At 39.3% G+C, this 27513-nt stretch overlaps 1 protein-coding gene across 1 annotated transcript in view; it reads left to right on the top strand.

The window, feature by feature from the left end:
• RPS6KA5 (ribosomal protein S6 kinase A5) overlaps positions 1-27513 on the top strand; it is a 263424-nt gene that overhangs the window by 199787 nt on the left and 36124 nt on the right. Inside the window, exons 6-7 of the mRNA XM_007944489.1 lie at positions 12852-12935; positions 16226-16329. Of these exons, the coding sequence (XP_007942680.1) occupies positions 12852-12935; positions 16226-16329 (188 nt within the window). The remainder of the gene's footprint in view (positions 1-12851; positions 12936-16225; positions 16330-27513) is intronic.

Raw genomic sequence — 27513 nt, 5'->3', positions numbered from 1 at the left:
TCAATGACATGAGACAAAGTGTATGTGAACTGCTGTATGAAAAGTGAATTTACTCTGTAAATCTTCACCCAAATCCTAATTAAAAAAAAAAAAGTTATATTTTTGTTATATATAATTTTTTAAAATTATATATATTTTTGTGCTTATTTTTCTTTTATGCCTTTCATCTTTTACTACATACTTTCTGATCACTTACAAATTGTTGATTTGATATTACAACTAATTCTTCTGTTTGTTGTGTCTACTCAGTCCAATTCATTTATTTGGTAAGTTCATTTTTTGAAAAATAATTTTGAGGTTTCAGGGCATTGTCTGTGAGAATCCTAGGTATCTGAGATGTAACACATGTCTCTGGTTCTGTCATGAACCCCAGGGTGTCTCTATGTTGGAACACATTTCCCACTTTCCCATACCATGTTGTTGTTGTTGTTGTTATTTGCCGTCGAAATTCAGACCCCAAGTCTACAAGAGGCACAAGTCTGGGGATTTGATTTCATAGGAGAACATTCATTTATTTGTTTTTTTACATTAGATCCAGGCAGAAACAAACCTGTGGTATTGGGTGGATTTATTTTCTAGGCTTCATGTTCACTGAGGGTTCAGCTTTCATAGGTTCCAAGGTTTGCACTAGAGGGATAATTTCAGTGCCACGTAGTTGGAGCTGAGGGCCTTATCTTCTGGCCTGAAAGGGTGTTAACCTATAGTTTTTGGGTTACTGAGACCTATAAATACTCATCTCCACTTTCTCAGTGCAGCCACGGCACAAGGCATTATGCCTGCCTCCCTGGCTTTAAGCACTCCCCTTCCCTCCCACCCCTGGTAACCATCAAAGAATGTTTATTATTGTGTAAAACCATTTTCTTAACTTTTTACAGTAGTGCTCTCATACAGTATATGTCCTTTTGTGATCAACTAATTTCGCTTAGCTTAATGTCCTCCAGGTTCATCCATATTGTGAGATGTTTCACAAATTCATCACTGTTCTTTAACATTGCATAGTATTCCATTATGTGTATGTACTGCAGTTTATTGATCTATTCATCCACTGATGGGCATTTAGATTGTTTCCATCTTTTTGCTGTTATGAATAGTGCTGCGCTAAACATGACTGTGCATATATCTGTTCATGTACAGCTCTTTTTTCTCTGGGATAGATATCTAATATTAGAATTGCTGGATGATATGATACTTTTATTTCCAACATTTTAAGGAGGCACCATACCGTTTTCCTTGGTGGTTGCACCATTTTACAGTCCCACCAGCAGTATCTGAGTGTTCTCTCTGTTTTTTGGAACTTTGATTTTAGTGCTGGGGTGAGATGCTATGTCATTTTTGTTTTGATTTGCAAGTCTCTAATGGCTAATGATCGTAAGCATTTCTTCATATGTTTGTTAGCTGCGTGAATGTCTTCATTGGTGAAGTGTCTGTTCATGCCCTCTGCTCATTTTTAAATTGGATTATTTGGCTTTTTGTTGTTAAGGTGTTGAAGTTTTCTGCACGTTTTAGACATTAGTATCTTATCTAATGTGTCATTGCCAAAAATATTTTCCCTGTGGGTTCTCTTTTTACTCTTTGAATGAACGCTTTTGATACACATAAGTGTCTAATTTTTAGAAAGCCCCAGCCATCTATTTTGTCTTCTGGTGTTTGTGCATTTTAGTCACGTTTGATAGTGTATTTATGCCATGAATTTGGACCCCTAATTTTGTCTCTATTTTTTCTTTGATGGTCTCTGTGGTCTTAAGTTTTCTGTTCAGGTCTTTGATCCAACTTGAGTTTCTTTCTGTATATGATGTGAGATATGGGTTCTGTTTCATTTTTCTGCAAATGGATATCCAGTTTTGCTAGCACTATTTATTAAACAGACCACTGTTCCCCATGTAATGGGTTTTGGCCCTTTGTCAAAGATTAGATGCCCATGTGAATAGATTTACTTCTGGGTTCTCAATTCTGTTCTTTGGTCTTTGTTTCTGTCATTGTACCATACCAGGTTGTTTTAACAACCATGGCTGTGTAGTAGGTTTTGAGATTAAAGAGTGTGAGGCCTCCTACTTTGTTCTTCTTTAGTAGTGCTTTACTTATCCAATGTCTCTTTCCTTTCTATATAATATTAGTGATTTTTTCCCCCCATCTCTTTAAAAAAAAAAAAAAAGATTATGAAATCTGGATCTGGATTGCATTTTATCTGTAGATCGCTTTGAATTCTGTTGACATTTTTATGATGTTAAGTCTTCCATCCATGAGAATGGTATATTCTTTACATTGTCTCTTTTGGTTTCTTGTAATAGTGTTTTTTAGTTTTCTTTGGTCTACTATGCCAGGAATGAAAAATTCCCAAATAGTATCACGTTCATCATCAAGATAATTTCAAGATCTATCCTGAAGTATAGTGCTATCAATGATAGGGTAATATCCATACACCTACAAGGAAGACCAATTAATACCACTATTATACAAATCTGTGCACCAACCACTGAAGCCAAAAATGAAGAAATTGAAGACTTTGACTTTATCAGTCTAAAATTGACCAAACACACAATTAAGATGCAATGATAATTACTGGTTATTGGAATGCAAAAATTGGAAACAAAGAAGCAGCATTGATAGTTGGAAAATACAGCCTTGGTGCCAGAGATGACTTGGTAGAATTTTGAAAGAACAACAGTTTACTCATTGCAAATACATTTTTTCAACGACATAGATGGTGAGTATACACATGGACCTTGACAGTTTAATATATAAGAATCAAGTTGACTACATCTGTGGAAAGAGACAATGGAGAAGTTCAATATCATCAGTCAGAACAAGGCCAGGGGCTGCCTATGGAACAGACTGTCATATGCACATATTCAAGTTTAAATTGAAGTTGAAGAAAATTAAAACAAGTCCACAAGAGCCAAAATATGACCTTGAGTATATCCCATCTGAAGAATAGCTTTGACACATTGAGCAGCAATGACTGAAGATCGAATGAGTTGTGGGATGACATCAAGAACATCATACATGAATTCAAAAGGTCATTAAAAAGGGAAGGAAGGAAATAGCAAAATGGGTGTCAGAAGAGATGCTGAAACTTGCTCTTGAATGGAGAGAAGCCAAAGAGTATAGAAGAATTGATGAAATAAAAAATTTGAACAGAAGATTTCAAAGGGCAGCTCAAAAAGACAAAGTATAATGAAATGTGCAAAGATCTGGAGATATAAAATCAAAAGGGAAGAACACCCTCAGCATTTCTCAAGCTGAAAGAACTGAAGAAAAAAATTCAAGCCTGGAGTTGCAATATTGAAGGATTCTATGGGCAAAATATTGAATGATGCAGGAAACATCAAAAAAAAAAAAAAAAAAGATAGAAGGAATGCACAGAGACACTGTACCAAAAAGAGTTGGTTGATGTTTGGCCATTTCAGGAGGTAGCATATGATCAGGAACTGATGGTATTAAAGGAAGGAGTCCAAGCTGAACTGAAGGAATTGGCGAAAAACAAGGCTCCAGGAATTGACAGTAAACCCACTGAGATTTTTCAACAAACAGATGCACTGGAAATACTTGTCTATGCCAAGAAATTAGGAGGACAGCTGCCTAGCCATCCAGCTGGAAGAGATCCTTATTTGTGCCCATTCCAAAGAAAGATAATACAACAATATATGGAAATTCTCAAACAATATCATTAAAATATTGTGGTGTTGTTATGTGCTGTCGAGTCGGACCCGACTCATAGTGACCCCTCCTTGGGTTTCCAAGGCGGTATCACTACAGAAGTAGATTGCCCAACCTTCCTTTTGAGGAGTGGCTGGTGGGTTTGAACCTCCAGCCTTCTGGTTAGCAGTCAAGTGGCTTAGGCACTACGCTACCAAAGCTCATATACAAGTAAAATTTTGTTGGAAATGGTTCAAAAACGGCTGCAGCAGTCCCTCAACAGAGAACTGCCAGAAATTCAAGGCAAATTCGGAAGAGCATGTGGAATGAGGAATATCATTGCTATGTCAGATGGATCTTGGCTAAAAACAAAGAATACCAGAAAGATGTTACCTATGTTTTATTGACTGTGCAAAAGCTTGGACTGTGTATATCATAACAAATTATGGATAACACTGTGAAGAATGAGAATTCCAGAACACTTAATTGTGTTCATGGAGAACCTGCACATAGACAAGAGGCAATCATTGAAACAGAACAAAGAGATACTGTACAATTTGAAATGAGGAAAGATGTGTGTCAGGATTGTATCCTTTCACCATACTTATTCAATGTGTATGCTGAGGAAATATTCTGAGAAGCTGGCTATATTAATATGAACGTTGCATCAGGATTGGAGGAAGCTTCGTTAACAGTCTGCAATATGCATAAAACACAAGCTTTTAGTGAAAGTTTACTGAAAGTGAAGAAGACTTGAAGCACTTACTGATGAAAACCAAAGCCTTCAGTTGAGATTATACCTCAAGATAAAACAAAAATCCTTACAACGGAACCAATAAACAACATCATGATAAATGGAAAAAAGATGGAAGTTGTCAAAGATTTCATTTTAATTGGATCCACAGTCAGTGTCCATGAAAGCAGCAGTTAAGTAATCCTGTGATGTATAGCATTAGGCAAATCTGCCGCAGAAGATCTCTTTAAAGTTTAAAGAGCAAAGATTGTCACTTTGAAGACTAAGGTGGGCCTTACCCAAGCCATTGTCCTTTCAATGGCTTCATATGCGTGTGAATGCTAGACATTGAATATGAGAGACCACAGAAGAATTGATGTGTTTGAATTGTGCTGTTGACAGAGGATATTGGATATACCATGGACTGCCAGATGAACAAATATGTCTTGGAAGAAGTACAGCTAGAATCTTCCTTAAAAGCGAGAATGACCTGACTTTGTCTCTCATACTTTGGTCATGTTATCAGGAGGGACCTGTCCCTGGAGAAGAACATCATGCCTGGTAAAGTGGAGTGTCAGTGAAAAAGGGGAGGACCCTCAATGAGATGGGTTGACTCCCTTGCTGCCACAATGGGCCCAAGCATGGTAACAATGTTGAAAATGGTGCAGGACTGGGCGTGTTTCATTCTGTTGTACATGGGGTTGTTGTGAGTTGCAGCTGAGTCAGTGGCACCTAACAACAAAAACCATGTTTTCTTTGTATATATAGCTCTTTTGTGTCTCTGGTTAGATTTATTCATAAGTTCTTCATTTTAAGGGTAGTAGCTCTAGTGGCATAGTGCCTAAGGCATTTGACTGCTAACCAGAACACTGGCAGTTCAAACCCACCAGCCACTCCTCAGAAGGAAGACTAGGCAATCTACTTCCGTAGAGATGCTGCCTAGGAAACCCAAGGAGTCACTGTGAGTTGAAATAGACTGGAAGGCGGTGAGTTTGGTTTGGTGTTGTTGTTTGTTGTTGTAAATGGTATTGCTGCCCTGCTTTCTTTTTCAGAGTTTTCTTCATTACTGTGAAGAAATCTGATTTCTGTATGTTGATCTTGTACCTTGCCACTTTGCTGAGACTTCCAAATAATTCCAGTAATTTCTTACTGAATCTTTTGGATTTTCTGTGCATAAGATCATATTACCTGCACATGGAGATTGTTTTACCTCTTCACCAATTTAGATGCCTTTTCTTTCCTTTCTAGTTTATTGCTCTGTAGGACTTCCAATACAATATTGCATAGGAGTGGTGATAAAAAGGCTATCCTGCCTGGTACCCATTTGTAAGGAGAATACATTCAGTGTGTCCCCATTGAAAATAATATTGGCCATTGGTTTTGTATATATGCCTTTAATCATGTTGAGGAATTTCCCTTCTATTCCTAATTTGTTCAGCGTTTTTATCAGGAATGGGTGTTGAATATTGTCAGATGCCTTTTCTGTATCAATTGATGTGATCATGTGGCTCTTTTCCTTTGTGTTATTTATGTTGTTGATTGCTTTTCTAATATTGAACCAGCCTTGCCTACCTGGTGTGAATTGCACTTGGTCATGATGTATTATTTTTTGATACATTGTTGGATTCTGTTGGCTAACATTTTTTTTTTGAGAATTTTTACATCTATATTAATGAGGGATAAAACCAAAAAACCAAACTCACTGCTGTCAAGTCATTTCCTATTCATAGCGACCCCCTCCTTGGGTTTCTGAGGTGCTATCTCTACAGAAGTACATTGCCAAATCTTCCTTCCGAGGAGTGACTGGTGGGTTTGAACCTCCAACCTTCTGGTTAGCAGTCAAATGGTTTAGCCAGTACTCCACCACAGCTCCCAATGAGGGATATTGATGCATAATTTTCTTTTTAAGTGGTATCTTTGCCTGGCTTTGGTATCAAGGACAAGTTTCATAAAATGAACTCAGGAGTATTCTCTCCTTTTTTATATTCTGGAATAGTTTGAGTAGAATTGGTGTCAGCTTTTCTCTGAATGTTTGGTAGAATTCACCAGTGAAGCCCTGTGGGCTAAGACTTTTTGTTGTTGTTGTTCTCGGTAGTTATTTTATGATCTGTTTAATATCTTGCTCTATTTTGTGTTTGTTTAAATTTTCTGTCTTGTTCTGTGTTGGTTTAGGTAGGTAGTGTGTTTCTGGAAATCTGTCCATTTCTTCTAGGTTTTCAGATTTGTTGGAATACAGTTATGGTGTAGTAAATTGGCTGATTGTTAAAATTATGCACTTGGGACAGCACAAAGTATTCTTCTGGGAAGTTCACTCTCCCTCAACCAAAAACAAAAAACCCACCAAGCTCACTGCCCTTGGGAGGTTGTGTCCCCAAGATTGTGGGATGTTCTGTTTTCATTCTTCTTTTTTAAATCATGCATTTCTAGATATTTGTGGTGGGGAGATTTTCTAAAACTAAGAGTCTTTCCAAATGAAGGATGGAAAAAAGCCTGGCTTTTCACTGGTTATTTTTATATTTAACTCATAAGTTCATCTGTCACAGCAGGTGAGATCAGAACAAAACATTAGCAAATAAAGACTCGTAAAAATTTAATCAGATAGTTGTTTACTGAGGGAAAAACAATAGTTTAGTTATTGATTTCTTATTTGGAATTCTTACTTAGGAGGCAACCAGTTTTGTGTTCATTATTATCTGTTCCTTCTCTCTAAGGCATAGTGGAATCTTTTTAAACAGCTGATCCCTCATCCACCAGGATGATGTATACATGCTGCTTTTGCTATTTTCATATTCAAATAGATTCTCATTCATAACCTTTTAACTCTGTGGTTACTTGAATAGTAACTAATGTTGCTGATGAAATAGTATGAACTTAAATGTTAAATAGGTTTATTCCCTATCTCCTTGAGAAAAAATATTACTTTACAGGTATTTTGAACAATGTACCATAATTTAATAGACTTTGTTGTTATGTGCCATTGAGTCGGACCCGACTCATAGAGACCCCTCCTTGGGTTGCCGAGGCAGTATCACTACGGAAGGTGATTGCCCAACCTTCCTTCCAAGAAGTGACTGGTGGATTTGAACCGCCAGCCTTCTGGTTAACAGTCAAGTGCCTTAAGCACTATGCTACCTGAGCTCCTATAATAGACTTTGCTGTATTTAACTTAAGCTTTTAACACCATAGTTAACAAAATTGTACCTTGAAATTTTCCCAACCCCAATAGAGATGCTTTGGAATTTTTTTTATGGGGAAAAATGAATTTGTGTCCTTTCCTTTTCTCTGTCATACTTTACTAGTCTGTCTGCTTCTATCTCCCTAGGCATATATAAATTTAGAATTTAAAATTGGGGATATTTTTTAAAGCAAAAGATAAACTCTTTGGAAAGCGAGAGTGTGACAGTAAAGGGTAGAACCCAGAGGGAGTAACGCCTCCCCTGGGTTAGAGGAAGAGGAAACAAATACCAAATTGAAAGAACTAAGATGGCCATGTTTCTAAACGAGCAGAGAAATACTTTGTCTTTGTTGACAGTCCTTCTTCAGTGATACTTAAGCTTGTAGCTTTTCAATCTCCTAGAATTTCTATCAAATAATTATAAATTATTCAGTAATAACTATTTGCTAAATAATTATTAATTTTTTCATAAACACTACCTACTTTCCCTAGCTGCTGCTTCCTGCCTTGGGTCTCTCCCTCTTACTTCTGCCCTGGAGAAGGATATCATGGTCGGTAAAGTGGAGGGTCAATGAAAAAGGGGAAGGCCCTCAACGAGATGGATTGACACAGTGGCTACAGCGATGGGCTCAGGTACAGCAAGAATTATGAGGCTGGTGCAGGACTGGGCAGTGTTTCTTTCTGCTGTATGTAGGGTTGCGATGTGTCAGAGACGGCTCAACAGCACCTGATAGCAACCCTTACCCTAGAAGCAGGAGAAGACAGAGCCAGTTATTATAATGAAATGTGCAAAGACCTAGAGTAGAAAACCAAAAGGGAAGAACACTTTCGGCATTTCTCAAGCTGAACTGAAGAAAAAATTCAAGCCTCGAGTTTCAATATTGAAAGATTCTGTGGGCAAAACATTGAATGATGCAGGAAATGTCAAAGGAAGATGGAAGGAATACACAGAGTCACTGTACCAAAAAGAACTGGTTGATGTTCATCCATTTCAGGAGGTGGCATATGATCAAGAACCACTGATACTGAAGGAAGAACTGGAAGCTTCACTAGGGGAATTTGTTAAACAACAAGGCTCCAGGAATTGACGGAATACCAATTGAGGTATTTCAACAAACGGATGCCGCCCTGGAGGCATTCACTTGTCTATGCCAAGAAATTTGGAAGACAGCTACCTGGCCAGCTGACTGAAGAGATCCATATTTGTACCCATTCCAAAGACAGGTGATCCCACAGAATATGGAAATTATTGAACAGTATCATTACTATAACACTCAAGTAAAATTTTGCTGAAAATAATTAAAAAACAGTTGCGGCAGTATATTGACAGAGAACTTCCAGAAATGCAAGCTGGATTCAGAAGAGGACATAGAATGAGGGATATCATTCCTGATGTCAGGTGGATCTTGGCTGAAAGCAAAGAATGCCAGAAAGGTGTTTGCTTGTGTTTTATTGACTAAGCAAAAACGTATGATTGTGTGGATCATAACATACTATGGATAGCATTGAGAAGAATGAGAATTCCAGAACATTTATTTGTACTTGTGAGGACCCTGTACAAAGACCAGGAGGCTGTTATTCAAACAGAACAAGGAGACACTGCACGGTTTAAAATCAGGGAGTGTGTCAAGGTTGTATCCTTTTACCATACTTATTCAATCTATATGCTGAGCAAATAATCATAGAAGCTGGACTATATGAAGAAGAATATGGCATCAAGATTGGAGGAAGACTCATTTGTAACCTGAGATATGCAGACAACACAGCTGCTTGCTGAAAGTGAGGATGACTTGAAGCACTTATTGATGAAGATTAAAGACTAGTCTACAGTATGGATAACACCTCACCATAAAGAAAACGAAAATCGTTACAACTGGACCAATAAACAACATCATGTTAAATGGAAAAAAGATTGAAGTTGTCAAAAGATTTCTTATTACTTGGTTCCACAATTAGCACCCATGGAAACAGCAGTCAAGACATCAGACTACATATTACACCGGACAAATCTGCTGCAAATGACCTCTTTAAAGTGCTAAAGAGCAAAGATGTCTCTTTGAAGAGTAAGGTGTATCTGACCCAAGCCATGGTATTTTCAATCACCTCATATGCATGTGGGAGCTAGACACTGAATAAGGAAGACCAAAGAAGAGTTGGTGCTTTTGAGTTGTAGTGCTGGCGAAGAATATTGAAAGTACCGTGGAATACCAGAAGAACTAACAAATCTGTCCTGGACAAAGTTCAGCCAGAATGTTATTTGGAAGCAAGAATAGCCAGACTTCATCTTATCTGGTCATGTTGTCAGAAGGGACCATATCCTGGAGAAGGGTTTCATGCTTGGTAAAGTGGAGGGTCAACAAAAAAGAGGAAGGCCCTCAATGAGATGGATTGACACAGTAGCTACAACCATGCTCAGGTATAGCAAGGATTTTGAGGTTGGCACAGGACCAGGCAGTGTTTTGTTCTTTGTACATAGGGTCGCTATGAGTTAGTGCCAACTCTGCAGCACCTAACAACCAAAACAACCTACTTTCCCTAAAAAAGAGGGAATATGCTGAGTCAAAAACAATCACACAGAGAAGGTAAAATAAATTAAAAAACAAAACAAAACAAAACCCACTGCCATTGAGTTGATTCCAACTCATAGCAACTCCCATTAGGTTTACAAGACTTTATGGAAGTAGATTGCCTCATCTTCCTTCCGTGAAGCAGCTGGTGGATTTGAACCACCAGCCTTCTGGTTCACAGTAAAATGCCTTAGGCACTGTACCACCAGAGCTCCTTAAAATAAAAGAGCTCAAAAATCCCATGGAGAAGGTGAAGATGTTCTTGAGCACTTAATTTTGTTCTGAGTTTATTCTAAGTCAGACAGTAAAGAAATATAGTACATTATTCTCATTGTCATATAAAGTAAAACATGGTAAGTGGTGGTGACCTCCAAACCTTTCTGGCACTAATCAAGAAGATCTATATTTAATACCTTTTACACTGAACCTATGAGTATCTAGTGTTTTGGAGAAGAGATTCCACATTTTCAGTTTAGAAATTTTAATTATGTCTCATACCGATAAGGAAATCTGCATAACTTCAGAATGATATATGACATGGAGCTGCCTATGATCAAAAGTGAAAATTGAAATTTGTTTTCTAATTTACAAGAATTTAGAGAATAACTCAAAAACTCATCTTTTTACTCACAAACCATTTAGAGAATTATTTTTAGGCAGTCATTATTACATAACTACCTCATTACATAACTACCAAACCACTGAGAATTACGGCCAGCCAAGTTGGCACACAACCTTAACCATCGCAGCCAGTGGTACTCTGTCTTCACACTTCAGCATTCATTGCTGCCAAACGTGCACCATTAGTGCACAAAATAGTCGCATAGTCGTTTTTTTTTACTATTTACTATTGTAAATGCAAACTGTCAGGTAATGAAAGCCAGTAAGTGAGGAGTGATGTTTTAAAAAATGTTTAAAAGGTTTTTAAGTTTAGATCAAATGACAGATACTGTGAGTTAGATAAATTTTGTATGTTTCTTTATCTCAGCTAAGCAATGCTTTTTACTTTATGTCCGAAAAAAGGCTATGACACCATGAATACCATAGTAACTAAGAACACTGTTTAGTTTTAAGAATTGTGGGGTTTTAAAAAAATTGTTGAAAGATTTCATTTTTAGTGATTCAGTGAACAGATGAATGCTTCCTTATACACATTTTTTTTTTGCCTAAGCATGTCTGACAAAATGTTAAAAATTATCCAATCCTTTGTACATAGATTGGCATTAAATCTATTTTATTTAAGCATTAACTTTTCCAGTAGTTTGCCACACAATTAGCATTTGGTTGCTGAAATGATGATACAAAAAGATAATGGCATTTGATGTATAGTTTATATTAGCTATTTATTAAATTACTCTAACAAGTAACAAAAAAAAATTTCCTGTAGATTCATGCATAAATGGATTCTTTCTTTTTAGTTTCAAGCATATGCAGCATGTTAAAATATATTCTTTGTGTCCGTTGCATCTGTGGGCTTAAGTTTGAGCCAGTGAAGTGAGGGATTTCTACCACTTCCAGACTGGTGCTAGAGCAGTGTTCTTTATGTTTAAAATTTATAAATGAAAGGAGTGCTGAATTTTCTTGAAACCTTGCCAATGGAAAAAGAGGAAGGTGTGCATTGGAAAGTTTCCACCGAAGTAGTTATATGAAATATTTTAATGATACAAAACTCCTTTTAAAAGTCGCAGATTTAGCATTGCATGTTTATTATTAAAGAATTCTTTTTTCCCCCTATTTGATATATCTGTGTAACAACTTAGATATTTACTCCATATTATTATGTGAGATGGGAGCTCGGGTGGCATAGTGCCTAAGGCATCTGACTGCTAACCAGAAGGCTGGTGGTTCAAACCCTCCAGCCACTCCTCTGAAGGAAGGTTGGGCAAATACTTCCGTAGTGATACCTCCTTGGGAACCCAAGGAGGGGGTGCTATGAGTTGGATCTGACTTGACGGCAGTAAGTTTGGTTTGGCTTGGTTTGGTTTTATTATGTAGGATTGAGTGATATGACACAATTGATCATTTCAAAACTTAGTGTATTTTAGGGGTTTCCTTAATTAACTTTCAGACCAAGTATATTAAATTAGCCCTTTTGATTTTTTAACTGGTACAAAAGAGAATCCGCTGTTTTTAAGAGACAGTCTTTTTTTAAAAGACTGTTTTGTTAGTTGTGTTTAAGCATACCACTGGCATTTCCAAACTTGGGCAAGAAATAAGGTAGAAAAAAATATGTTTATACTTTTTAAAAAAAAATCTTTTGTTTCCCTATTCCCCCTTCTTAGCAATCAAGCTTCCTTTCTCCTTCAAGTTTTCCAGTGTTTTCCCAATCATGCATGTATGGAAATAAAGTAATTCATGCTAAAATGTTATAGAGGCCTTGTTACCCTGCCAGGACATTTGCATTTAAAAAAAAAAATGATTAAAAAACCCAACAGTTGACATACCAATTGCTATATTTAGATTATGTATATTAATTTTTGACAAACCAAAAAATTAAGGGCAGGAAGGATGAATGGGGGGGGGGGTTCAGGCATCAGAAGAGAAGGCTTCTTTACAGGCCATTTACCCCAGACTCACACTGTGGACATAAGGTCTGTCCTGGTGAGAAGAGACCCGTCAGTAGATTCTACCAGTACTTCGTGTATCCCAAGCACTGACTGATATTATTTACTTTCTTCTTTTGTCACTTATCGTACTAGCTTGAAATCAAGTCACCTTTTTTTGTTGTTGTTTGCTTAAGGCTGAAAGAGCATATTCCTTTTGTGGAACTATTGAATACATGGCACCAGATATTGTCCGAGGGGGAGATTCAGGACATGACAAGGTATGTTCTATTTTTGAGGCTTCTTTATCTGTCTCCATTAGATGGATGGTGATAATCCTAGTTACTAACTTAGGTACATTGTCTCCTCAACAGCACCCTCTTTCGGGTGTTGGCTGTCTTATGTCCACTTTTTTCCCCTTTGCTTTGTATACTTGGACACATTAGAATATATAGAGTTTTGGTGGAAAAGATAATGAGAAAGATTAGCAAATTCTAGATTTTCTTTTTTAAGGTTTTATTGGTGAGAATTTTTATTTGCTTTATAGAGTAAGTAACCCTCTTGTTCAACTTCACTGATTCTTCAAATAATTTTTATTTTATTTCCATTAAAAAAAGCCTGTATCTTGAGCCAAGTACCAATTGTAACTCCATTAAAAAATAATCATTCTTTTTCTATTGCACGGGACCTTGGTGTTTTAGGACACACTTGTGCCATTTACATTACAGAGGTGTCACTGAGTGCGTAAACTGTGCACATTGTTCCCATCTGCATCAGGATGAATGATTTTGGACGGTGCTTATTAATAAAGATTATTGATTTCTGCTAGAAAACATAGGAGTTCTTGGTTGGCACAAATGATTAAGTGCTGGATTATTAGCTGGGAGGTTGGCAGTTTGAATCCACCAGAGGCTCCTCAGAAGACACACCTAGAGATCTGCTTCCAAAAGCGCACAGACTTGGAAACCCCGTGAAGCCGTTCTGCTCTGTACAAATGGGGTCACCATGAATGAGAATCAACTCGCCAGCAGCCAACAACAGCAACACAGAAACGTGTCATACATCCTCCGTTTAGCTGCTGTTTGCTTTCCGGGGTGTCACTGAGCAAGCATATGGAAAGGGGTCACTCATATTCCCAATTTCTGCCTTAAACTTTGTAAGAAATATTACAAACATTGTTGACTGTTTCTTTACCAAAAATGACCATAGTAACAATCCTTGGAAGAAAAAAATAATCTATTCAAAGTAGTCTACGTTTGTTTTTATGGCCCTCTAAAATTTTCCCCTTTTTTCCTCCCCACTTTTCCTTGCCTGTGCAAAGCCAAGGCTGCGGGAGAAGCTGAGTGATTCTGGTAGGAAATCTAGGGCACATTCCTTTTTTTCCTTCCGTTATTAAAGGGTACAGATTTGCTCAGTTTTTTCTTAACACTTCTGCTTTATTAATAACTTTCTCCAAATAAGGAATGTTTGCTCTTCCTCCTCCCCTCTCCTTCACCCCTTTCCATAATCCCACGTATTTGTTGTTATGTGCCGTCGCAGCCCAAATAGCTGGCTGTGGAGAGTCATTGGTGCCCTTCCTGGCGACTGACATGTACTCCAAAGCCTCTTCAAGTCTGTGTAGCATTAGTTTCAAACCCATGGCTGAAAATCTGATGGTTCGCCTGCATCGGGTTAAGAGCCTAATTTCAAATCGCACGGCAAAATGTGCTGAGCAGGCTGGCTCAAAGGGCAATGAAATGGCATCCATAACCCCCACTGCCATCACGTTGATTCTGCCTCCTATCAACCCTATAGAGCAGAGCAGAAGTGCCCCACAGGGTTTCCAAGGCTGTAAATCTTTATGGAGACAAAGTGCCCCATCTTTCTCTGGTGGAGTAGCTGGTGGGTTCAAAGTTTGATTTGCCAACCTTTCCGTTAGTGGCTGAGGGCTTTAACCACTGTGCCCCCACGGCTCCTTGCATGTATAAGTAGAAGGGTTGAATTGCTCTATTAATCTGCATCGTGGTATTCTTTAAAGCTGTGGAGGAATTTGGTAGGAATTTATAACTACTACAATCTGACAATTACCTGCTAAAATTTAATAGAAGCAATTTTTAAATACGAAAGCCTTGTATTACTCCTAGAATTTCTGCATGCCTGAGATCCAGGTAGAGTTTGTCAGTCAATGTTCTTTCCCGTACATAGAAGCCGCTGACAGCTTTGAGTTAATTACATGAGATTGTTGTTGCTGTATGCGTGGCGTCAAGTTGATTCTGACTTGTACTGACCACATAGGACAGAGTTGAACCACCCCGTGTTGTTGTTACGTGCCGTCGAGTCAGACCCGACTCATAGCAACCCCTCCTTGGGTTTCTGAGGCAGTATCACTACGGAAGTAGATGGCCCAACTTTCCTTCTGAGGAGCGGCTGGTGGGTTTGAACTGCCAGCCTTCTGGTTAGCAGTCAGATGCCTTAGGCACTACGCTACCAGTACTCCTGACCACCCTGTAGGGTTTTCTAATTCTTATGGGAGCAGATTACCAGGTCTTCTCTCCTGCCAAGTGACCGATGAGTTCTGACCTCTGACCTTTCAATAAGCAGTTGAATGCTTCAGCCGTTGCTCCACCAGGGCACCTTTGTAAATGAGATAATGTAAGTGTTGATGTATTGCACACTTGGGCCTGGCACTAAGGGAGCATGCATTAAATATGCTACCTCTCGGGATTCCAGTCTGCCGGTTCCTGTTCCATGTCGGTGTTGCACGTTTACTTTAAAGTGGCTCTGGACTCATTGGTTCTGCATCATCTCTCAAAACTTTAAACCAAAGTGACTCCACCTAAGCTAGTGTATTTGACAATTATTGAAATCTTGATTTGCTTAATTACAGAAGTAACTTTTAATGTATCCAGATCCTTTAAACCATCTATAATTTGCTGTGCTCTCAATCCAGGTGTTAGTTGCATTGGTAAATTGGTTTGCAGTTTAGAATACATTTTATTTTATGTTATTTTAAATCTTTTCATGCTTCCCACCAATGAAGACGTGGGTTTCTGTGATAGATTCCATAAGAGGAACTGATTTAAGTGGTTATAAAAGAATAGCACCTTTTGGAACTTTTTTTTTTTCTAGTTTTGTTCTTCTGAGAAATTTAATTTTAAGGAATTCCCTAAGATTCATTGAAATGGAATAATTATTAAAAATACTGTTTGACACTTTTAAAAAGATTTTTCCCACTTACAAATCCAAAGACTTGACTTAGGTAAAATGTAAAGAATTTATTTAAAAAATTAGAAAAATAGTTAACCAAAGTAAAATCAGTAGTAGTTTAGAAAATAAAACCCTTTAAGTCCCTTGATTGACTTCCCTGTGTTTAAATTCTGTGATAAGGGTACTCTGATATTTGTCCCTAAATGTCTTTTTTACATATGCTAATTGAATACTCCTTGGGCAGAGAGCTATGTACAAAATCTGTCTGTCCTCTATCTGTTAAAATATTTTCCAAGTATATCGCTTTATTCTTTCATCTTTTTCTTTCTTGTAAAATACATTTTAGTTGATAATTCTATCACTTGAACTTACTGTTATTTTGTAGGCAGTTGACTGGTGGAGTTTAGGTGTCCTGATGTATGAGTTGCTAACTGGAGCGTCTCCTTTCACCGTTGATGGAGAGAAGAATTCCCAGGCTGAGATATCTAGGTGAGCGGTAACAGAGTCATGAGCTGTTCTCCCAGGAGGCTGATCAAATTGCTACAACTAGGCTCATGGGGGGAAAAAAATTTTGTTAACAAGGATAGATAAAATGATATATATGTAGTAAGTTTCCATGTTAATCTGTTTCAATTTTATTTGATGGTGTTGTAGAAACTTTTCCCCACTATATTCATAATGTAATTTCTTGGTAACTTTAACATGAACAGAGTGATCCTTTTCAACTCCTGGATATATACTCAACAAAAACCAATACCACAAAGTCACACCGGTAGAAGTTGTCATAGTATTATTCAGTTCCTTTCCTTCTTAGCAGTTAACCACCATTGCAAGCTTATATTTTTATTTATAGTTATTTGGTTAACATCTGTCTGCTCCACTAGATTGTAAGCTCTGTGAGAGCAGGGGCCTGTCTGGCTTTGATCCTCAGCTTTAAATATCCAGGTCCTAGCACAGTACTTACTACATGGAATTCAGTAAATATTTGTGGAATGAAATGAGTTAATGGACCAAAAAGAGAACAGTGGTGAAGCATTATGCTAATTATACTAGTTATTATGTTTTTGCCGTTTTTACTTGAAGTTTATAACTTTGAGAATATTTTTGATATTAAAATTAAAATTAGAACTTCCACTTTTACGATGGAGTAACAGGGACTAGATTTACCCTCATGCCTGGAAAATTTTAAAAATGGGTAAAATGTATGAAACAACAGTTTTGAAGACATTGGACATCAGGTAATGAAGGACAGTGATCACTGAGAGGTGGAAAACTAAGGCAGTGAGCCATGTGATTCACTCAGCTTCCCGCCCTGAGAAAGAACTTCCAGGCTGTGTAAAATGATATATATGTAGTAAGTTTCCATATATGTTAATGTGTGGCAGGGAGGGGGACCCAGGCAGAGTTGAGGAGATGGAGTAGCCAGAGCAGCCCAGAGAGAGCAGCCCAGAGATTTGCAGAAGGGTGTTAAAGTTGAGTGTGAGAAATGCCTGCACGTAAAGAAACTACTCAATGAAGTTAAGATGCTGTTGCTCTCCAAATTGATCCATAGATTCAGCATAGTAACAATCCCAACAAGTTTTATGAAGTTTTTTGGTAGAAATTGACAACTTGAATCTAAAATTCATAAGGAAATATAAAGAACTTTGGTGTTGTTTGTTGTTAGTGCCGTCCAGTCGGACCCGACTCATAGAGACCCCTCCTTGGGTTTCTGAGGCAGTATCACTATGGAAGTAGATTGCCCAGCCTTCGTTCTGAGGAGTGGCTGGTGGGTTTAGAATAGTCAAAAACAGCTTTGAAAAAATAAAACAAAATTGATTTCAAGATTGTTAGCATTTTATAATTTATAGACTTACTGTAAACAAAAAACCAAACTCGATGCCATCTAATTGATTCCAACTCACAGTGACCCCCATTGAGTTTCCAAGGCTGTAAGTCTTTACAGAAGCAGACTGACTCATCTTTCTTCTGTGGAGCAGCTGGTGGGTTTGAACCACTGACCTTTTCATTAGTAGCCAAATGCCTTAACCACTACACCACCAGAGCTCCTTCACATTTATTATAGCTACGGTAATTAAGACAGTGTAACGTTGGTATGAAGATAGACAAATGATCGATGGAATAAAGCCCGAAATTGAACCACACATAGAGACTCAACTAATTTTCAACAAAAGTGCAAAGACAATTTGGTGGAGAAAGGATAGTGTTTTCAACAAATGGTGTTAGAACCATTGTACAGCCATATTCAAAAAAAAAAAAAAAAAAAGAACTTCAGTGCATGCTTTGCATCATATAAAATAATTAACTCAAAATGGTTCATGGTCCTAAATGCAAAACTTTTGGAAGAAAACATAAAGGAAAACCTTTGTGCCTTAGGGTTAGGGTTTGATTTCTTACATATAATACAAAAAGCACAATCCATTAAAGAAAATACTGATAAATTGGACTTCACAAAAGTATTTCCACTCTTCAAAAGATGCTGTTAAGAGAATAAGAAGATAAGCCACAGATGGGGTTAAAATTACAAATCATGTATCTGATAAAGAAGTTGTATCCAGAATCTATAAAGAATCTTCAAAGCTTAAGAAAGAAAACAGCTCAGTTTTTTAAATAATCAAAAGATTGAAGAGCTGTGACACTAATATATGCACACCCTTGTTCATCGCAGCACTATTACAATAGCAAAAAGATGGAAACAACCTGAATGCCTATGAGCGGAGGAATGAGCCAACAAATTGTGGTACAGACACACAGTGGAATACTACGCACTGTGCAAGAACAGTGATGGATCTGTGAGACACAGTGTGGATGAGTTTGGAGTCCGTTATGCTGAGTGAAGTCAATCACAACAGGACAAATATTGTGTGAGACACTATTGCAAAGAGGCACGAAAAGGGTTTCACGAGAGAAGAAGTATTCTCTGATGGTCACCAGGGTGGGTGCAGAGGTATTCTCTGATGGTTACCAGGGTGGATCAGAAGGGAGGGTGAGCCACCGGCTAGAGGGTGCACACGTTTTATGAAGGAAACAAAACAAAAGAAAATCAGCAGCCCAGGTTCTTTTAATGATCAAAAGATTTAAACAGACATTCACCAAAGAGTGTCTATGGGCGGCAAACAGGTACACAAGAAGATAACCAACATCATTAGTCATTTGAAAAATGGAAATGAAAACCACAGTGGTGTTCCATTGCACACCCTTGGCCAAAAACAGACTGAGCAGACCGAGTGCTGATCAGGATGTAGAGGAACTAAAGTTCCCATCCGTGCCTGGAAGAATGTCAAATAGTTTATCATTTGGGAAAACAGGTAGTTTCTTAAAAATTAAAGATCACCTACCACATGATCAGGAGCTCTGGTCGTGTAGTGCCTAAGGCATTTGCTAACCAGAAGGCTGGTGGTTCAAACCCACCAGCCATTCCTTGGAAGGAAGACTGGGCATTCTACTTCCATAGAGATAACCACCTCGGAAACCAAGGAGGAGTCTCTATCAGTTAGAATCAACTTGATGGCAGTGAGTTTGGTTTTTTTTTGTTTTTTTTTTGACCATATGATCAATCCATTTCATTCCTTGGTATTTACCAAGAGAAGTGAAAACGTATGTCTGTACAAAAGCTTGCACACAAATGTTCATAGCAGCCTTATTTGTAATAACCAAATACCAGAAATAAACCAGATGTTATGTCAGCGAGTGAATGGTTAAACAAATGGAGTTTATCCATACAACTGGAATACTACTTAGCAATAAAAAAGGAATGACCTGTTGATGCACACAACAGTGTGGGTGAACCTCAAGATAATAACACTGAGTGAAAGTAGCCAAGCAGTATGGAGCGCATGCGGTATGATTCTGACTCCAGACAATGCAAACCGATCTGTCGTGTATGGAAGCAAATCAGCGCTTGCCTGGGGACTAGAGTGGGAGAGAGATTACAAAGTGCAGGCGGAGATTTTGGAAGGGATGAGTGTATTAATTATCTTGATTGCGATAATGGCTTCACAGGTGAGTGTGCATGTCAGAACTGTCAAATTGTACACAAATGTTCTTCAGTAAAATTTTTGAAATGTACCTTTTCCAGGACAGTGTCAGAAGTACATGATTTCTCATTATTCCATTTCACTTAACAGCAGAGTTAAGTGATTAGGAGTACGCCTTTTTTAAATCACAGGTGATTAAGTCACTACTGCTATGAACAATTCTAAATACTACTTTTCTTACATTTAATGTTTTGTGTGAAAATGACTGAGAATGATAGGAAACCTTGAACACAGTCTCAAGACTCTGGTTTCATTGTCAAGGCCCTATGTGCCTTGGTGACGGTGGAAAGAGCGCCCTTAGCTTGACCACACTGAGTGGTGGTCCCTCTGAACCGGTCTCCCTCTTTCTCAGTCCACACACACGGGCGGTCCTCGTTTTGTCATCTTCCTTTCCACCCTGGCCCCACCCACGGAGGAGCAGCGTTTGTTACGATGGTGGGAGCATTCTGGACCAAGTGATGGTTAACTGGACTTTGCTTTTATTGCCGTTAGATCAATCGGTTGACATTCTGGTTTCAGAAAAGGAAAGAGCCTGAATCAGATTGTCTGAAATCTTCAACTAGAGCAAATGAATTTTTCAAAAATTTAAACAGACTTATTTTCTCTTTAGAGAGCCTGAATCAGAGGTCTGAAATCTTAAAAATAGAGCAAATATGTTTTTCAACAACTTAAATAGAATTTTTCTCTCTTTAATCAGTTATCCCCTAGGTGTGTTGTTAATAATTTTGTTTAAAGCTTGGTGTTAACCTGTGATTCCATATTTGCAACTGTAATTTACAAACAGTATAATAACTGAGTTTGCCTTCTTTACTTTTTCTTTTCAAGATAATCATTCTGATTCTTTCCTGGTATAAAAGCTTTCATAAGCTGTTTTTCTTAAAATATGCACCATTCAGGTAAATGTATCATTATCTTCACCCCACCTGTCTTAGTTAATTAGCCAAGGCTTTTTCTAATCATTGAATGCTTCAGTTCCTTAATGACTATGATCTTCTCTGAACTCTGCAAAATTGCTATATTTTTTATTTAAAATGGTTCAAAATAATGTGTCCTCCAAGTTATCTGCTTCCCTCTTGTCTGCAGATAGCCTAAAAGCAGAGCAACATTTGTTCCTGAACATCAAATTTCAGTATGTGATAAGAACTTAGAATGAGAAGGAAACCTCAGTGTCCAACTCTCTGGCCAGTGGAGGAACCTCTTTATCAGTACCCCTGATAGTCATCATCTCCTTTTTACTAGAATACCATCCATGGAAGGGTGGCATTGTTGTGTAAGGTATTTGCAAGGAAGTCCATACACCTCAACATAAAGAAAGCAAAAATCTTCACAACTGGTGCAATAAACAGCTTCATGGTAGATGGAGGAAGGAGTGAAGTTGTCAGGGATTTCATATTACTTGGTTCTACAGTCAACGCCAATGGAAGCAGCAGTCAAGACATCAGACAGCGTATCACATTGGGCAAATCTGCTGCAAAAGACCTTTTTCAAGTGCTGATGAGCAAAGATGTCTCCTTGAAGACTAAGGTGCGCCGAACCCAAGCCGTGGTGTTTTCAGTCACCTCTGAGCATGTGAGAGCTGGACAATGAAGAAGGAAGACCGAAGAAGAGTTGGTGCTTTTGAGTTGTGGTGCTGGAGAAGAATGCTAAGAGTACCATGGTCTGCTAAAAGGACTAACAAATCTGTGCTGGAGGAAGTGCAGCCAGAATGCTCCTTGGAAGCAAGAATGGCCAGACTTCATCTCACCTACTTTGGTCATGTTGTCAGAAGGGACCATTCCCTGGAGAAGGATGTCATGCTTGGTAAGGTGGATGGTTGACGAAGAAGGGGAAGGCTCTCAACAAGATGGATAGACACAGTGGCAGAAATGATGGGCTCAAGTAGAGCAAGGATCGTGAGGCTGGCACAGGACTGGGCAGTGTTTCGTTCTGCTGTGCGTAGGGTCGCTGTGAGTCGGAGATGACTTGACGGCACCTAACAACAACAACAACAACAACCATCCTGTTATTTAACAATTTTAGCTGTTAGAGAGTTTTTCCCCCTTAAAATGTGCTGAAATTAGCCTCCTCTAATCTCTGCATATTAGTGCTAGTCCTGTCTTCCAAAAAACATTGAATAATTCTGTTATTTCATCCAGACATCGCTTCAGTTGTTTGAAGATATCTTTAGTGAGATAAGCTTTTCTAGTTCCTTTAGCTGTTCAAATGACATCATTTCTAGATTCCTTACATCTTGGTACCATTTGGACAAATATGAAATGGCCAGCCTGATAGATTTGAATGATTTTTCTCCAGATTTCCTGTGAGTTGGTATGTGACTTTTACTTCTTGTATGTATGTGTTGTTGGTTGTTGTTATGTGCCGTCAAGTCAGACCCGACTCATAGCGACCCCTCCCTGGGTTTCCAAGGCAGTATCACTACGGAAGTAGATCGCCCGCCTTCCTTCTGAGGAGTGGCAGGTGTATGTATATAGCATGTGCTTTTCTTGTGTGTCTTCCTTTACCTTTCTGGGTAGAATTGTCTTTCAGGGTGTGTGTGGCTACTGCATGGGAAGGTATCCCTCGAGTCAGCGGAACCCCCCTCAGCTGCGCTGTCCACCCTCCAAGAAGGAGCCCTTCGCTCGCCTGGGGCTCTCCCTCCATGAACTGGATAATTGCATATACCCTCACCTGGAATGAGGGTGTCGAGGTTTGGGGGCATCTGTAACATCATCCCTAACAGGCTTGTTGCTATGTCTCATTTTCTCTGCCCTTGAAATGTGGAAAATATTAGCCAAGGGATGGTTATTATCCATCAATAAAAGGTGCTTTGTTAATTTGTTTCATTATATTACTACAGCATAGTGTTATATAAATTCAGGTCTCAGTGTTAGCAAAATATGGCCATTAAAAAGAGCTCTAGTTAGTACTTTTTAGATCAAGGGTTGGCAGAGTACGGCCTGCAGGCCAAATCCATTCTGCTGCCTGTTTTTAGATGGCCCATACGGTAAGAATAGTTTTTGCATTTTTAAATGGTTGGGAAAGAAAATGTCAAAAGAAGGATAACATTTCATAACATGTGAAAATCGTATGAATTTCCAATGTCAGTGTTCATAAATAAAGTTTTCTTAGGACAAACCCTGCTTATTCATTTACATATTGTCTCTGGCTCTTTTTGTACTGTGATAGCAGAATTGAATAGTTGCCTCAGGGGCCATATAGCTTGCAAAGCCTGAAATATTTACTGCCTGGCCCTGTATTGTGTAACAAATTATCTCCGAAATTAATAGCTTAAAACAACATATTATACAGTTTCTGTGGATCAAGAATCCAGGCACAGCTTAGGTGGTCCTCTACTTCACCATCTCTTAACAGACTTCAAGCAAGGTGTTGGCTGGGCTCTGGTTATGTCAGGCTTGATTGGGAAAGAGTCCGCTTCCAAGTTGACAGTATTCCACTCCTCTTGGGCCGTTGAACTGAGGGCCTCATTTCTGTGTCGGTAGATGGCTGAAGACTACACGTTGGACCTCTCCACCATGTCAGCTTGCTTCCTCAGTGTGTAAGCTGAGAAAGCAGCAGAGAGAATCTGCTGTCAAGATGGAAGTCTCATGCGTTATAACCTCATTGTGGAAGTGACATCATCTTTATAATATGGGCTATAAGCAGGTAACTAGTTAAGCCCACGCTTGTTGTTAGCTGCCATTGAGTTGGACCCCAATGCATGGCCACCCCATGCTCTGTGGGACCAGGCTCTTGTGAGCCAGAGGCTGGTCAGTGGCTGATTTTCAGAAACAGGTTGCCAGGCTTTTCTTCCTCATTGTCTTAGTCTGGAAGCTCCACTGAGGCCTCCACTGCAGACGGGTGGTGGCTGCACATGAGACGCACTGGCCAGAAATTGAACCTGGCTCCCCGGTGTGGAAGGTGAGAATTGTACCACTGAACCAGCACTGCTCTCAGCCCACACTCGAGGGAGGGAATTACACAAGGTGATGAAGAAAGGAGACGAGGATCATTGGAGATTAGAAGTCTGCCCACCATAGTCTCTGCAGAAAAGTATGCCAACTTTTGATTTAGGTAATGAGTTTGTTACTTGTTCTCCCAAGCAGTATTCCATTTAGTTAATTATTTTAATATATAGATTTCGTGCAACTTTCTACAACCTTCTAAATACAAAATCAAGACTAACTCTTGTGTTTTATCCATGTTAGTTAGTCAGTTAACTCTTTGAATTAGCCCATTTGTTTTTTGCTTTCACTTTTTGTTTATAGATGTCTTGCTTTGGGCTTATATAATAGAGTAATCATGAGTATAATTTCTTACTGTGTTACAAGAAGAGATCACAGTATATTTCCCTTGGCTTTCCTATCCTTCCTATGGCTTTAGGATTGCATCTTTGTCGGCATAGTTTCTAACGCCTTCTTGATGCCCAATATGCTATTCATTTTTTCTTTTCTTCCTCACTTTAGGTTTTTTTGTACCCAACAGCAGCATCTGTGTTTCCCAGGCTTTAAAAAAAAAAAAAAAAAATTATTATTGTGGTAAAAATGCACACAGAAAAACATTCCTACCAGATTTTTGACTAGTTACCCAAAGTGTATTAATGTTTGTCACCATAGCTGCTTGTCTGTACATTCTTGCACACGGCACAACTGCAGCAGCTTCAGACTAGAGTCTAGTAATGGAAAGGTTAGGAATATGAGAGGGCGCCCACATTTGTACCTTCTCAGCTTTGGGTCTTCTTTCCTTCCATCTCCTTTTAATCTCTTTACTCCTCCTTCACTGTATCGCACAGAGGTAGGAGTGAATTATGCTGTCTCATCAGTGTGCCCTCAAAGCCACTCCCTGGGGAGGTGGAAGGTTAGGGCCTGGCAGTAACCCTTCCAGTTAGGAAGAGGGTCAGCTCCTGGTTATCGTCTTGCTAGTCATCACGGGCAGCCTGGTTATCTGTTCCTGTGCTTCCCTCGTCCCTCACCGCCCCCCCCCCCCCCCCCCCACTGCTCTGGCCTTCTCCTGTTTCCGGGGTGGTGGTCTGTGTAGGCACTTTTCCGCTGCCTCTGGCCATCATCCCACCCAGGTCCTCACTATTCCCATCAACCTGCAGCCTCAAAGTTCAGCCTCCTACATGCTAGCAAGGGTCGGGGAGGGAAGAAGAGCTCATTCTTCCACGTCATGGCTCTGTCATTTATTTTGCTCTCTGGAGTGTGCTGCTGTCCCTCCTGCGCTCCATCATGTCAGTACCCGTCCTTGCTCATCACTTGGCCGCGCAGAAGGCGTCTCTGTCTTTGTACTGACTCTTGCTCTTTGCCTCTGGCTCTTTTCCAGTTAGTCATCTCCCTGAGGGTCCTTGCATTCCATTTGGCTCTTGGCTTTATACACTCCCTTAGTTTTGTTACCTGCAGCTACTTGGCCCCAAGGAATCCTCAAGATGCAAGTTTTTTTATTCTTGTCCATTGTTATCATTCTGCTCCCATTAGGGGTGGGTGCACCAATAGAGATAATCGCTGGGTTGTTGTTGAATAGAGATAATCGATGGGTAGAGAAGTGAAAACTTTGAGAGCATCGAATGGCCTGTAGAAAAGAGGATAGAAAGGAACAAGGACAGGGAAGAGGTCTGCCAGTGAAAGTAACAGGAGGTATAAAGGGATCCCAGCTTTAGCCAAAGCGATGACCACCTCTGAGCAAAGTGTAATAAATGGAAAACAATTAGACATTCATTTATTCAGTAAGTCTTCGTTGAGTACTTGCTATGTGCTAAGCAATGTTTTGGGCCCTGGGGATAAAACAGTGAAAAAAGGCAAAGAATCCCTCTTCCTTTAGAGCTTATATTTTAGTTGGATGAGATGATGTGCCTAAGGCTCTTGACTGCTAACCAGAAGACTGGTGGTTCAAACCCACCAGCCACTCCTCGGAAGGAAGGTTAGGCAATCTACTTCCGTAGTGATATCGCCTCAGAAACCCAAGGAGGGGTTGCTATGAGTTGGATCCGACTCCACAGTCGTGGTTGCATTTGAGATGAGTAATAAACAAATAAACACATACAATATGCTATAAATGTCATGAAGAAAAATAAAAGCATTCAGAGGGATAAAAAGTGGAGGAGGACAGCTATTTTTGATAAAATGGTTGGGGAAGTCTTCTCTGATAGGTGGCACTTGAGCAAAGACCTTGTGGTTGTTAGGGGCTACTGAGTCAGTTCTGACACATGGCAGCCCTGTTCAACAGAACGAAACACCACTTGGTCCTGCATCGTGCTCACAATCCTTGCTGTGCTGGAGCCCGTCACTGCAGCCACTGTGTCAGTCCAGCTTGTTGAGGGTCTTCCTCTGTTTGGTGACCATCCACTTTACCAAGCAGGATATCATCCTTCTCCAAGGACTGGCAGCAAGAGGTGAAGTCTCACCCTCCTTGCTTCTAAGGAGCATTCTGGCTGCACTTGATCCAGGACAGATTTGTTTGTTCTACTGGCAGTCCATGGTATTTTCAGTATTCTTCACCAACAGCATAATTCAGATACATCGATTCTTCTTAAGTCTTCCTTATTCATTGCCCAACTTTTGCATGCATATGAGGCCATTGAAAATACCATGGCTTGAGTCAGGTTCACGTTAGTCTTCAAAATGACATCTTTGCTCTTTAACATTTTAAAAGAGATCTTTTGCAGCACATTTGCCCAAAGGACTATGTTGTTTGATTTCTTGACTGCTACTTGCATGAACGTTGATTGTAGATACAAGGAAAATGACATCCTTGCCAACTTTAATCTTCTCTCTGTTTATCATGATGTTGTTTATTGGTGCAGCTCTGAGGATTTTTATTTTCTTTATTTTAATCCATACTGAAGGCTATAGTATTTGATCTTCAAAGATCTTAGTGTTTGATCTTCAAAGACCCTAACAAAGACCTTAAAAAACCAAAAAACTCAAACCCACTGCTATCAAGTCAGTTCTGACTCATGGTGACCCTAGAGAACAGAGTAGAATTGCCCCATGGGTTTCCAAGGCTGTAAATCTTTATAGAAGCAGACTGCCTTATCTTTCTTCCACGGAGCATCTGGTGGGTTCGAACCGCTGACCTTTTGATTAGCAGCCAAGTGCTTTAACTACTGTACCACCAGAGCTCCTAGCAAAGGCCTAAATGGCATAAAAAAGTGAGCATTGCCCATTATTGCTAATTCTTTTGTGTTAACTCTTTATTAAGATGTTCTTTATTATTACAGTTTAGTGAACATACAAAACACATGTAGAGAGTTTCATAGGTGTACTTTTTACCCCAAAATTATGAGACTTTCAAACCTAAGGCAGGGTTGTTTATAGCAACGCTCCTATGCTCACCACCTAGATTCTACCGTGAATGCTTTACTGTGTGTGATACATACTTGGCATCTCTCTCTTCCTCCCTCCATCAGAGGCTCCATTGGTAATTTTGGTACCCTCATCCTGTTTAATCTGCAAATTCTTAAACTGATCAGTTGTGAATTTCTTTTACCACAGGGGTTTTCAGAAACCTAAGATTCATGAGTTTCCCCTCCTCACCTAATCCCTTCGGCTGATTGCTCTTCTCTTGGCTCCCTGGGTTTTACCCCTTTCTCCTGCTCTTCCGGCCTGCTACTCTGTGCTACGCCTGTGCTTACCTTGCTCCCGGAGACCCGGTCCCTCTCGGG

This window comes from Orycteropus afer, unplaced genomic scaffold, assembly GCF_000298275.1.
Source record: "Orycteropus afer afer isolate SDZICR_OR568_19922 unplaced genomic scaffold, OryAfe1.0 scaffold00127, whole genome shotgun sequence".
NCBI classification, from domain to species: Eukaryota; Metazoa; Chordata; class Mammalia; order Tubulidentata; family Orycteropodidae; genus Orycteropus; species Orycteropus afer.
Note: the sequence above shows the minus strand (reverse complement) of the source record. Positions and strands in the feature narration are given on the sequence as shown.